At 28.0% G+C, this 14821-nt stretch overlaps 1 protein-coding gene across 1 annotated transcript in view; it reads left to right on the plus strand.

Moving 5' to 3' along the window:
* Positions 1-12902, plus strand: part of LOC111619040 (glycine receptor subunit alphaZ1-like) — a 63439-nt gene extending 50537 nt beyond the window's left edge. Inside the window, exons 4-9 of the mRNA XM_023360679.1 lie at positions 3129-3354; positions 5604-5689; positions 6547-6723; positions 9065-9261; positions 11352-11745; positions 12574-12902. Coding sequence (XP_023216447.1) covers positions 3129-3354; positions 5604-5689; positions 6547-6723; positions 9065-9261; positions 11352-11745; positions 12574-12750 — 1257 coding nt within the window. The 3' untranslated portion in view covers positions 12751-12902. The remainder of the gene's footprint in view (positions 1-3128; positions 3355-5603; positions 5690-6546; positions 6724-9064; positions 9262-11351; positions 11746-12573) is intronic.
* Positions 12903-14821: the final 1919 nt, after the last annotated feature.

Consider the following 14821-nt stretch of genomic DNA (forward strand, 5'->3'; position numbering starts at 1 on the left):
CCCCCTATAACACTGTTGATAATTCCGTTTTATATGAATTCCATGTTGTACGAGTCACTTAGATTTTACAAATACGTGTGCCGGGCTGTGAACGATTCACGTATTTGTAAAATCTAAGTGACTCGTACAACATGGAATTCATATAAAACGAAATAATCAACAGTGTTATAGGGGGTCGACTGTAAATAAATCCTGCTCTGCCTAACCTACACTTAAATGTTTCTATAAAAATGAATGGACACAGTTAAATTTAGCTAATTAATGGCATAAGCTGTGTCTAAACATACGTGAAAAGATGAAATGACCCTTTCAACTTAAATTTAAAAAAAATCTATTCAGAAACAAGTTGTATAACTTTCTCGGCAAAAAAAGTTAAAAATTGTGTGTCCCCACCTGTTATGGTATTATATTTAAAAACATTTTATATTACTAGTTATTATAAGATGAAAAAAATTTAATTTTGAGGATAGAGATAAATTTTACAAAATATCCTAAATGCTAATAACGAGTTAAATCTTGAGTTACGACACACAACACCCTTATATCTCCCCACCCTCTTGACCTTTAACCACCAAAATTTAATAGCATTAACGTCTCTAATGCTCAAACATCTTAGCAAAATTTCATAAATTTTCGACCAAAGGTACAGGAGTTATTAAGCTTTAAATTGGGTACATACAGGAAAAAATTTCTTGACGTTTCAATGTTGCCTGGGTCCAAAAATGCAAAAATTTTGTACGTAATAATTTCGACGAATTGCCATACTTTCCCTCTGTTATGTATAACAGCCGGGAAAGTAGTAAATATTCTTAAGGGAGAGAGAATAAATTAAAAAAACTTCAAAGGGATGCGAGTATTGATAAAGGTAAACAGGAGCTTTGTATATTACACACTTTTCAATACAGAATATATTATAGTTTATTTTTATCTTTACTTTTCCGAAAGCTTATTTAAGCAATAAAAAATAAATATAAATATGAAGAGGTTTTAAGAAATTGCCTTTTAAAATATTCTAGCTTAAAGCACATTTATACATTATAAAAGCGTTGTATATAAGTTACTGGATATTTATTTTCTATTCTAAAATATTTTAAATGTTATTTTTAGAATATTTACATTTGAATAAAGAAAATAGAAAGAAAATATTAACATTTAAAAAAAAAAAAATTTTAAAGTAGAAAATATTTTTTATGAGCTTATAAAGTTTTAAATAAGAAAATAATAGAAGAAATTTTCAACTCGTAGAAATCAATAGAAAAAAAATTGTCAAAATCATTTATTTTAAATGAATCTCCATTGAAAGTATGTAGATGTACACAGTACATACTACTTTATATAGAATGATAATGAAGGAATTTAAATTTTTCAAATATTTTTATATTTTTCTGATAAAATTTTCGTTTAAAAAGTTAGATTTTTTAAAAAGATTTTTATAATAAAATTATATTAAAAGTATAATTGTAATTTTAATACGTTTGTGTAATTAAAATGACATTGTAACAATGCAGGGCTGCAATTTTTAATTATATTTTTAATCATATATGCTCTCGATTTTAGTACTGTCCTGCCCCTGTACATCATACTTTTCCTGATAACAAAAGAGTCATGCGGTTATGTATCTGACTCCGTTCTCGAGATTAAGGAAGAAGAGACAGACAGGCGGACGAATAAATAAATGTTCTTAAAAGTGGTGACTCTTAGATTTAAAAAGAAAATATTAGCCTGTTGATTTAATTATATATAAAACGCTTATTTTAAAGTAAAAGGGTGTTAATTTTTACACATGACTGGAAATTTTGTTTGTTAAATCTAGCTTTTATTAAAAATTTCTAAGATTTTTTTATAGTTTTAATGTGTTTAGATTTCCCAAGTAGCTATAGTATCATACTATATCGAACATTTAACCTAATATTATTGTATATATAGTTTTTACCTTTTGTAATTTACTATATAATAATTGAAAAGTTAGGTAGATTTATATGGTTGATTTTATATACAAGGTAATCCAAAAGTCAGTTGACTAAATTAAAATACCCATAGTGAAATATTTAGCCGTCCAAATACAATTTAATTTAGTGTGGTGACACTAGGACACTAAGAAGATATCTCCGTAAAAGGAATTATACCGAAACTCGCCACTTTGGCATTTTTGGCTCTGTAAGCAACAAACATCTCGTGTCTTAGTGATGCAAGAATTAATGCTCGATGGAGATTCACATTCTGAAGGTGAAAAAGTTGAAGTTGATAAACAATGTCTTCATGGGCCGACCGTAATAGATCTTCTGTGTCGATCCTCAAGCACAGTGTGGCACTGTCTTTCAAAGCTGCCAAGTTTGCAACACGTCTTCGATAAACTACATTTCTTTAATATTTTCCACAAATGAAATTGTTTTTCCGTGCTTACAACGCCATAAATGCCACAACGGAGAGTTTTGGTACTAATATTTTTTTTTTAGAAGTATCTTTTGCACATCCTGAAATCTTACTAAATTCAGTAAATATCTCTTTAGACAGCGTTGAGTAGGGGGTGGTATTTTAAGGATATTTCAATTTAATCACTCTTAATAAAGCAATTGAATCATAAAATATCTTATATATCGGTTAATCAACTTTTGGGCCACACTGTACTTTTATATACAGTAACACCTGCGTAAAACGGAATCTCACGATACCGAATACTTTTCCGTTTAATCAGGTTTCCGTTTTATACAGATTCCGTTTACTGATGTTCCTGGTATATATAGATTCCGTATTAGACAGGTTTTACTGTACATATATTTATAAGCTTAAATTATCCTTCATTTGATACTTTAAAGTTGTTACACTTTCAATTATTGTACTTTTCAAATATTAATGAAATTAATAATTACGTGTCTTATTAATAAGTACAGTAAAACCTGTTTAAAGCGGAATCTGAATAAAACGTAAACCTGTCTAAACATAAAAAGTTCTTCGAAACGAAGCGAATTCTCTACGTTAAAAACACACCTGTTCAAAACGGAAACTTGCCTAATCGAAAAAAATAATTATTCAATAACGTGCGATTCCGGCTTACACAGGTTTTACCATATTTTAGAGGTTTATATTTTATAAATTTATTAAAATTTTAATTCGTTTATTTTTATTAGGATTTTGAAGTGGATTTGTATCTTCGACAAACGTGGACCGATAATCGGATGAGAAGCCCTAATTTAACGAGGCCCTTAGATTTAAATGATCCAAATTTAGTTAAGAAAGTATGGAGGCCTGATGTATATTTTCCAAATGCTAAATATGGAGAATTTCAATATGTTACGGTACCAAATGTATTAGTTCGAATCAATCCAGATGGGAAAATCTTGTATATGTTAAGGTGCACATTATCATTTCTTTTTCCTATAAGAATTCTAAGCTTAAAATAAATTATAACTTAATTAATTTTAATAAATTTAAAAAAAAATGAATTTATTATATTACTAANTGTTGTACGAGTCACTTAGATTTTACAAATACGTGAGCCGGGCCGGTGAACGATTCACGTATTTGTAAAATCTAAGTGACTCGTACAACATGGAATTCATATAAAACGAAATAATCAACAGTGTTATAGGGGGTCGACTGTAAATAAATCCTGCTCTGCCTAACCTACACTTAAATGTTTCTATAAAAATGAATGGACACAGTTAAATTTAGCTAATTAATGGCATAAGCTGTGTCTAAACATACGTGAAAAGATGAAATGACCCTTTCAACTTAAATTTAAAAAAAATCTATTCAGAAACAAGTTGTATAACTTTCTCGGCAAAAAAAGTTAAAAATTGTGTGTCCCCACCTGTTATGGTATTATATTTAAAAACATTTTATATTACTAGTTATTATAAGATGAAAAAAATTTAATTTTGAGGATAGAGATAAATTTTACAAAATATCCTAAATGCTAATAACGAGTTAAATCTTGAGTTACGACACACAACACCCTTATATCTCCCCACCCTCTTGACCTTTAACCACCAAAATTTAATAGCATTAACGTCTCTAATGCTCAAACATCTTAGCAAAATTTCATAAATTTTCGACCAAAGGTACAGGAGTTATTAAGCTTTAAATTGGGTACATACAGGAAAAAATTTCTTGACGTTTCAATGTTGCCTGGGTCCAAAAATGCAAAAATTTTGTACGTAATAATTTCGACGAATTGCCATACTTTCCCTCTGTTATGTATAACAGCCGGGAAAGTAGTAAATATTCTTAAGGGAGAGAGAATAAATTAAAAAAACTTCAAAGGGATGCGAGTATTGATAAAGGTAAACAGGAGCTTTGTATATTACACACTTTTCAATACAGAATATATTATAGTTTATTTTTATCTTTACTTTTCCGAAAGCTTATTTAAGCAATAAAAAATAAATATAAATATGAAGAGGTTTTAAGAAATTGCCTTTTAAAATATTCTAGCTTAAAGCACATTTATACATTATAAAAGCGTTGTATATAAGTTACTGGATATTTATTTTCTATTCTAAAATATTTTAAATGTTATTTTTAGAATATTTACATTTGAATAAAGAAAATAGAAAGAAAATATTAACATTCTTTTAAAAAAAAATTTTAAAGTAGAAAATATTTTTTATGAGCTTATAAAGTTTTAAATAAGAAAATAATAGAAGAAATTTTCAACTCGTAGAAATCAATAGAAAAAAAAATTGTCAAAATCATTTATTTTAAATGAATCTCCATTGAAAGTATGTAGATGTACACAGTACATACTACTTTATATAGAATGATAATGAAGGAATTTAAATTTTTCAAATATTTTTATATTTTTCTGATAAAATTTTCGTTTAAAAAGTTAGATTTTTTAAAAAGATTTTTATAATAAAATTATATTAAAAGTATAATTGTAATTTTAATACGTTTGTGTAATTAAAATGACATTGTAACAATGCAGGGCTGCAATTTTTAATTATATTTTTAATCATATATGCTCTCGATTTTAGTACTGTCCTGCCCCTGTACATCATACTTTTCCTGATAACAAAAGAGTCATGCGGTTATGTATCTGACTCCGTTCTCGAGATTAAGGTAGAAGAGACAGACAGGCGGACGAATAAATAAATGTTCTTAAAAGTGGTGACTCTTAGATTTAAAAAGAAAATATTAGCCTGTTGATTTAATTATATATAAAACGCTTATTTTAAAGTAAAAGGGTGTTAATTTTTACACATGACTGGAAATTTTGTTTGTTAAATCTAGCTTTTATTAAAAATTTCTAAGATTTTTTTATAGTTTTAATGTGTTTAGATTTCCCAAGTAGCTATAGTATCATACTATATCGAACATTTAACCTAATATTATTGTATATATAGTTTTTACCTTTTGTAATTTACTATATAATAATTGAAAAGTTAGGTAGATTTATATGGTTGATTTTATATACAAGGTAATCCAAAAGTCAGTTGACTAAATTAAAATACCCATAGTGAAATATTTAGCCGTCCAAATACAATTTAATTTAGTGTGGTGACACTAGGACACTAAGAAGATATCTCCGTAAAAGGAATTATACCGAAACTCGCCACTTTGGCATTTTTGGCTCTGTAAGCAACAAACATCTCGTGTCTTAGTGATGCAAGAATTAATGCTCGATGGAGATTCACATTCTGAAGGTGAAAAAGTTGAAGTTGATAAACAATGTCTTCATGGGCCGACCGTAATAGATCTTCTGTGTCGATCCTCAAGCACAGTGTGGCACTGTCTTTCAAAGCTGCCAAGTTTGCAACACGTCTTCGATAAACTACATTTATTTAATAGTTTCCACAGATGAAATTGTTTTTCCGTGCTTATAACGCCATAAATGCCACAACGGAGAGTTTTGGTACTAATTTTTTTTTATAGAAGTGGCTTTTGCACATCCTGAAATCTTACTAAATTCAGTAAATATCTCTTTAGACAGCGTTGAGTAGGGGGTGGTATTTTAAGGATATTTCAATTTAATCACTCTTAATAAAGCAATTGAATCATAAAATATCTTATATATCGGTTAATCAACTTTTGGGCCACACTGTACTTTTATATACAGTAACACCTGCGTAAAACGGAATCTCACGATACCGAATACTTTTCCGTTTAATCAGGTTTCCGTTTTATACAGATTTCGTTTACTGATGTTCCTGGTATATATAGATTCCGTATTAGACAGGTTTTACTGTACATATATTTATAAGCTTAAATTATCCTTCATTTGATACTTTAAAGTTGTTACACTTTCAATTATTGTACTTTTCAAATATTAATGAAATTAATAATTACGTGTCTTATTAATAAGTACAGTAAAACCTGTTTAAAGCGGAATCTGAATAAAACGTAAACCTGTCTAAACATAAAAAGTTCTTCGAAACGAAGCGAATTCTCTACGTTAAAAACACACCTGTTCAAAACGGAAACTTGCCTAATCGAAAAAAATAATTATTCAATAACGTGCGATTCCGGCTTACACAGGTTTTACCATATTTTAGAGGTTTATATTTTATAAATTTATTAAAATTTTAATTCGTTTATTTTTATTAGGATTTTGAAGTGGATTTGTATCTTCGACAAACGTGGACCGATAATCGGATGAGAAGCCCTAATTTAACGAGGCCCTTAGATTTAAATGATCCAAATTTAGTTAAGAAAGTATGGAGGCCTGATGTATATTTTCCAAATGCTAAATATGGAGAATTTCAATATGTTACGGTACCAAATGTATTAGTTCGAATCAATCCAGATGGGAAAATCTTGTATATGTTAAGGTGCACATTATCATTTCTTTTTCCTATAAGAATTCTAAGCTTAAAATAAATTATAACTTAATTAATTTTAATAAATTTAAAAAAAAATGAATTTATTATATTACTAAACAGATAAATTTTATATTAATTATGGAATTTGAGTTATTATTCGTTGCCATTTAATATTCCATTAAACCATTACTACTCTAATTAATTAGCATTTATAAAATGAATGATATTATATATAATAATTATAAATATAGAATTTAACAGATATTAATGCACATAACAATATATATCATTTTGATTTTACATAATTATATCGAATTTAACATAACAAGTTCTGATTAATTAGTCATTAACACTTAACTAAATTATCTGTTTACTCAAAGATACAACATGATATGTGCAAGTAATTAATAATTTTATATATTTAATTTAATTTTTAAATTATAAAAAGTGCAGTTTTTTTTATTGTTCTTGATACTGAACTCGAAATCCAATACTAGTTACAAACTTGGGCTTTGTATAGTAGAAAAATCATGACGTATAAGGCTTTACGTTATACAGGATGAGACAAAAATCTCTATACTAAACATAGGTTATCTAAAGAAATGTATTAAAAATCCAATACTAATTACTAATCTAGCTTTGTGTAATATAAAAACAGGCGATAAAGCTCTACGTTATACAGGGTGAAGCAAAAATCTCTCTCCTAAAGAGTTGTACCAAGTAATTTATGTGTACTCATAACATATGTTTTTATGTGAATTAATCAAACTGTCACCCATACAGACCATATGTTAATTAGAAGTGACTGTATAATGAATTCCTTGTCTTTTTTCTGTGTAAATTTATATAAAAGGGATTTGGCACAATGTAAACTTGACACTGATTTAGAATATTAAAATATTTAGTCTAATTCTACTTAATTAGATATTAAAATTGACAAAGAAAATTATAATTATAAATTATTAATACTTAATACAAATATGAAGGCGCGTATTTCTAAATTCTATTTTAAAAAGTGTTGTTTAATAAGTTGCGAAGTATTCCATTTTACCAAACAGGTATGATAAAATGGTACAGGCTGTACTGTACCTCTAATTTTAAATAAGATAATATGTCTATAAACCAGTAACAGGATATCATGATAAAACGAAGTATCAATTCTATCAAACCCATGGAAACTGGCAGCTAATTTGAAAATCTTTGCAAAATTAAAACATTAGACATGACACATCAATTGGATAAGAAAAGATAGCTTAACACAATACTTAATTTGATAGTTACTTTCCAAATCTTACTATTTGTTGGTGATCTGAACGAGTACAAAAAATATAAGTCCACAAAATTTTAAAAAATCAATAGAAAAATGAAACAAATAGTCATTATAAGTTGAAACAATGCAAATAACTAGGAAAGATAATGCACGTCATAGTAAAGTCCTTAAAACGGTAGGTAAAGGCATTTATTGAGCTAAATCCCTAGCTGAGATAACTAAGCCCTCTCACCTTAGTCATTAGTGCCCATATGCATTATATAGAGATTATAATATATATTTTCGCTATTATCATGTAAACTTAGGCTACTGTTTCTTATTTTCATACTTAAACCGTAAATAATAGGCAATGTGCTAACTGGAAGAAAATGCCAATCACGATTTTTTAGTTTGCTCTTCTAGCTCCCAATAATTTGTTTTTGATTATGGAACCGTATTCAAGTTGGATAGAGAGTACCCTAATTTATCAAACCAATCTGAACTCCTTTCTAAAGAATTAACTATACTTACACAAGTAATTTCAATAATACGTATTACATTCATTGCACAAAGCATAATCAGTACAATATGTAACTTATGTACAGTATATTCTTAATGTAATGCATTCATCAAAGCAATGGAAGGCTGTTACACTGATCTATCCTTAAATATGGTTATATCCTTAATTTAAACAAGCGTAAATTAAGAATTTACTGTATTTATAAGTGTATTCATTGCCACTTTACGAGGGCAACGTTATCTAGAAGGACAATATATCGAAATTTTAACAATAAGTATGTTATGTTAAAAGTATTTTTGAAGTTGTATACATGTTTTTAAAATCGTGAATAACATTATTCAACGAATTTCTCTCATCATAAACACTCGGATGATGTCATAAATAACGTCACTAAGCAAACACAAATTATATTGGTTCTAGTTTTATTAATATTAAATTCGTAAATATATATGTATATTTTTAATCAAATAAACTATTTATAAATTCTTCTAAATATAATTAATTAATTAAATTTAATTTCTTTTAAATTCTTAGATCTATCTTCGACAAACGTGGACCGATAATCGGATGAGAAGCCCTAATTTAACGAGGCCCTTAGATTTAAATGATCCAAATTTAGTTAAGAAAGTATGGAGGCCTGATGTATATTTTCCAAATGCTAAATATGGAGAATTTCAATATGTTACGGTACCAAATGTATTAGTTCGAATCAATCCAGATGGGAAAATCTTGTATATGTTAAGGTGCACATTATCATTTCTTTTTCCTATAAGAATTCTAAGCTTAAAATAAATTATAACTTAATTAATTTTAATAAATTTAAAAAAAAATGAATTTATTATATTACTAAACAGATAAATTTTATATTAATTATGGAATTTGAGTTATTATTCGTTGCCATTTAATATTCCATTAAACCATTACTACTCTAATTAATTAGCATTTATAAAATGAATGATATTATATATAATAATTATAAATATAGAATTTAACAGATATTAATGCACATAACAATATATATCATTTTGATTTTACNTAATTATAAATTAGTTATCTCTCCCTACTTCCAGCTAATCATATCTACATATGTTAAGTTATAATTCCCAGTTATTAAATAAATAAATGTTTGATTCAGTTAATTGGTATTCAGATAATATGTTATTGTATTAATAATTCGTAAGAATTACTTCTCTGATATCTGCAAGATATCATTATTATGATATCCCTTGAATTTGATACATACATACTGTATACTAGTGAGGCCCTACACGTACTGGTATACCGATACATGTAGGTCCTCACATTATTTTTTGCATGTAACACTACTTGGTGAAGGAAAAGGCCTTTTATATGTTATAAATTAAAGCCACATGTCTTAAGTCCAGCTTGCCCATTGCATGTTTAAAACCTCCCTTAATTTCCATAGAAATATACTATAATCACAACAAATGAAAATTGTTAATTTATCAAACACACACGTTAGAAATGATGATAACGAAGAGCATAACTGTAGAGTTTATACTTTATCCTGGAGATTTAAATTATTTAGATTTTATTTCGCAATAAATTAATTATACTTCATGACAGATTAAGCTTTAGTTATTGACATTTTCATAAGATTAAAGTATGGAAGAAAGTGTATTGATGTGAAACTAATGTAAGAGAAAATTTGTAAACTTTCAGAAAAGTTACTTCATTGTTTACACTATAAATGGATAAATATTATTAAATTAACAATTTCCATAATCATCTTAAAAGATATAAAATAATTAATATATAATACTTAGAAAATCGTATTTATTTATTAGAAGATTTCATTAAAAATGGGATTATCTTCATTATTTAGTATCTTGTTTAAAAACAAATTTTAATTTATTCTTAAAAATTATTGAATTAATCTTTGGAAAATATCATCCAGGATTTTTAAGCAGTAAAATCAATTAAAATCAATAATATAAAATATATTTTACTTTTAAAAAAATAGCAAGAGATCTTACTCGACTTTCTTGGCACTCGAACAGGAGGAAAAGTGGACCAGGAATGTCTTAATTTGTGGAGTAGAGATGTTTATAAAAATATTGTAAATGCCAATAACGAGTAAAATTTTCATTAACTCCGATCACACTCCAGATATGACATATGTCCCCCTTCTATTTCCTTCACTCTCTTGGAGTTCCTTACTCCAAAATTTAATAGCATCAATACCAATTATATACAAGTTATAATGACAAATTTCGTTTCTTAATCTTTACCCCATCTTGAGATATTAAATGAAATAGAGTAATAGACACCCAACATTATAGTTTCTTGAGATCCTGGTAAATTTGAATTATGGGGTCTATTGTACAATATTGACTTCAGACAACTAAAGGCCTTTTTGAATTATAGGCCTTAACAAAGCTTATTACCTAAAAAAAATCTTAATTAAAGTTTATTAATTTTTAATTATTATCTTAAATTACATTTTTAAAATATTAAATCTTAATTTTAATACTAGAGACATTTTGTAGCATACACACAAATCTCATACGGAAATTTTTATTTTTTTAATGAGAATTTCTAAGAAACCTTTCTGTAATTCGATTACAGTAGAAGTTATTATGTAAATTATATAATAAGTTTAATCAGTGATGCGATAATGAAAGTCTCTTTACTCGAGTACAAAACAACGTAATGGATATTTCATTGTAGCATGTAAGAAAAATAAAGTTACCTAAGGAAATTACATTATATATAAAATTATCAAAGAGACTTTCTTAATAAATAAATAAGAAAGTAAAATTTATAATATAAAGTACTTTATTATTATTATTATTTTTTAATATCTGATAGGTGAATACAGTTGCCTTCGAGCAGAATTTGATCTGAAGCGTTCAATTGGTCATCACTTAGTACAAAGTTACTTGCCTACAATACTTATTGTAGTCATCTCCTGGGTATCATTTTGGTTAGATGTCGACGCAATACCAGCAAGGATAACTCTGGGAGTTACAACTTTACTTACAATTTCATCAGAAAGTAGCGATCAGCAAGCTAATCTCGCTCCTGTATCGTATGTTAAAGCTTTAGATGTTTGGATGGGGACGTGTACGATGTTTGTGTTTGCTGCTCTCCTAGAATTTACTTTTGTAAATTATTTAGCGAGGAAAAAGATACCAGGACAGCAAACTACAACAACTGATAATAACGATAAAAAAAATGTAGTAGTGCTAATGGTAAGTTAAGCTAAGGACATAAACTTTTATGAGATCCTTTTCTACAAATTATCACATATCTTTAGTGTTAAATAATATCTTTTATTGTTTCTTGTTTATTTAAAAATACATTGTTAACTATTGAAGTTTTGAGGTTTTGTAGACTATATTAAAAAATAGCTTTTATGTAAATAAATTGTTTAAAAAATTCACAAAAAATAGAAAAAAACACTAAAATCTGTCACACACATACGTACGGCAGTTCGACCTGAGGCTCTCGTTCACCTTTACATGTAAAACATCTTAAAAATATATTTAAAAAATATTTTTTTAATAATTATTCTACACTCAAAGGTGAATTTTAACGTGTTTTATATGTAAAACAAGATGAGAGCTTCACTGCAAGACAATGTTCTCAGGTGTAGATTTTTGGACTGCAATTTTTAAATTGCAGATCTATACATTTCTATTATCATCTGTCTGTCTGTCTGTCCTTCGTAAATCTCAATAACAGAGTTAGATAGATGATCGGCATGACTCGACTGTTCTCAGAAGGCGTATAATGTACAGAAGACACTGTTAAAATCGAAGGCATATGTGGTAAATCGAAGACCCCGATTTACTGTACACAAACTTCCGGTCTGGACCGGAAGTGACGTGATTTTCTTCTAACTTAAAAGATGATTAAAAGCTGCAGCCTGGAATTGTGACGACGTCACGATAAATAATTGCGCGTAGTGTTTGTTTTTTTTTTAATTTTTAGTAAATTGTTTTAAATTATACACATCAACCAATTTCTTTTTATCAATATAAATAAATAAATTTTATATATTAATTAAATTCTTTCAGACTCCAAAATCCAGTGATGCTCAAGCAAGTATCAAGGATACAGAACTTCCTTTATTAACATCATCAATGTTCACACCAAGAGCTAAAGCTAAGAAAATTGATCAGATAAGTCGAGTTGCCTTCCCGATAGGTTTTGTCGTCTTCAATGCCCTGTACTGGCCATATTATCTGACATAATAATTGTTTTGACCAGTTTATTACCTTATATCATGTACCCAACTAATTAAGAAGAGTTCTTCCGGGAAAATTATTACGAGCTTAACAATTTATTATCAATTTTACTCTAAGGATCTAATAACAAAATTAAGATAGAAAAAAAAAAAAACACTCGAGAACTCGTAAGAATGTAAATAAATTATTACTTATTTACTCTTAAAAAGATTACATTAAAAAATCATCGATTAATTAAGTAAATTAGCGAATTTTGATGTAAAAAAATTAATTTATATATGTAATTATTTATTTTAAATGTTATAACTTTAAAAAAATATATTATATAAAAATATATTTATATGTAGTTATAAGCAGTTTAATGTTGTTAAATATTATAATATATTAAATTAATGTTATAAGTTGAAAACATTAATAGATAGATTATATTAATAGATAGATTATAGCCTACATATACATACACACAGTCAAACCTCGTTATAACGCTACCATTTGTTCGATTTTGAAACTAGCACTAAATCTTGTGTGGTGCTAAACCTAGTGATTCCCAAAATGGGCGCTAAATCACCTTGAAGATAGTAAAAGATTTAAGGGGAAATGGAAGGCAGAAGCAGAAGGGGTGTTGTAAGATGGGGGCATAAATATATAAGAAGTATATGCACTAAAAGGGGGGACGGTAGCCCGAAAAGTTGGGCTAAATCGAAGAATCTGAAACACTGAGAATTATTAGGTCTAAATGCAAGTTTTGAGATTCGGGTGTCAAAAATCACGTTATTTGATGGTGATGCCATTTGAGTATACTACTGTTTAATAATCATAAGAAAGATCCGTTCACTGAGCTGTTATATAGGAAAGCGTTATATCGAGGTATGACTGTATTTCAAGCATTATAAAATTAATTTTATAAATTCTGAGAGAAACGGAACAAACAATACACACTAACACCAGAAACCAGCAAATAGTTTGCTGGTTTCTGGTTTAAGGGTGCGACTATGCAGACGCGAATTTAGAGCGAGCGAGAGGTTGCGAGCAATTTAGTTTTCGCAAAGGAAAACCATATACAAACGAGAAGCGAGAAATAACACTGGCGAGAGCAAATTTCTGGTTCTTGCACATATCTGACAGGTTTTGATATTTATCGCTTCTCGCCTCTTCTCACCACATATTCTCGCTCGCTTGGAAAATTCGCTCGCGTCTGCATAGTCGCACCCTAAGTNTCCGAAAATAAATTTTTTTTTAATACTTATGGTTCTCAAAATTCTCTCTAGATGGCGTTAATGATTATTGAATCTTATAAACAAATGAAAAATGGCGGTCGAAAGCGTGCTTACGTTAGACGAAGGCCTATCACAAGTCTTCCTGTAATAATAAGGCCTTTGTATAAATAACGCTAAGTATGAATAGGCTGTAAATTAGGGCCTCATTTCGAATTTATTATTTGATAAAAGAGTATTTATTACATGTACTGTATAGCTTAGGGATATACTAAATACTAAATATGTGGCAAGATGCCAGACCTAGGGCCTGCCAGAAGGCTTCTGAAATATTAGTATTATAATCTCTCACTTAAATCTTCATACATTTTGATATTTTAATATTTATATTGATCTAATTTATGTATAAATAACATGAAAAAGTTTTATGTAGCAGATTTATTGTTAAGGTTTATGATCGTATCGCGTGGCATTTTGTTGCGATTTTACGCTATAAAATCGCATTGTTTTATGATTTTTCTCTCTAAAATTGTTGTTGTTTTTTTTATGATCTCATAATGCGATTGAGGTATTAAATTTTTAAAATTTAATTTTCAATTATGTAATATGAAAATATCGAATTAATGTTATTTCGTTTGGATTTTTTTTCATAATAACGATGTCATTGACAGAGAGGGGAATCAGTAAAACTATTTGATTCGGGCCTGGATATAGAAAGATCCCAAAATTTAATTTTATTTGATATAGAGAATATTAAGTTTCTTTAATAAAAGGTAAAAAGTCTATTTTTATATGCTTAATTAATTTAATTCATAGGTCTTTATGACTTTTAAGTGGAGTTTTTCTCTTTCAGCTGCCGAATA

Source organism: Centruroides sculpturatus, unplaced genomic scaffold, assembly GCF_000671375.1.
Source record: "Centruroides sculpturatus isolate CEXI.00-Female unplaced genomic scaffold, Cexi_2.0 scaffold97, whole genome shotgun sequence".
In the NCBI taxonomy this organism is placed as follows: domain Eukaryota; kingdom Metazoa; phylum Arthropoda; class Arachnida; order Scorpiones; family Buthidae; genus Centruroides; species Centruroides sculpturatus.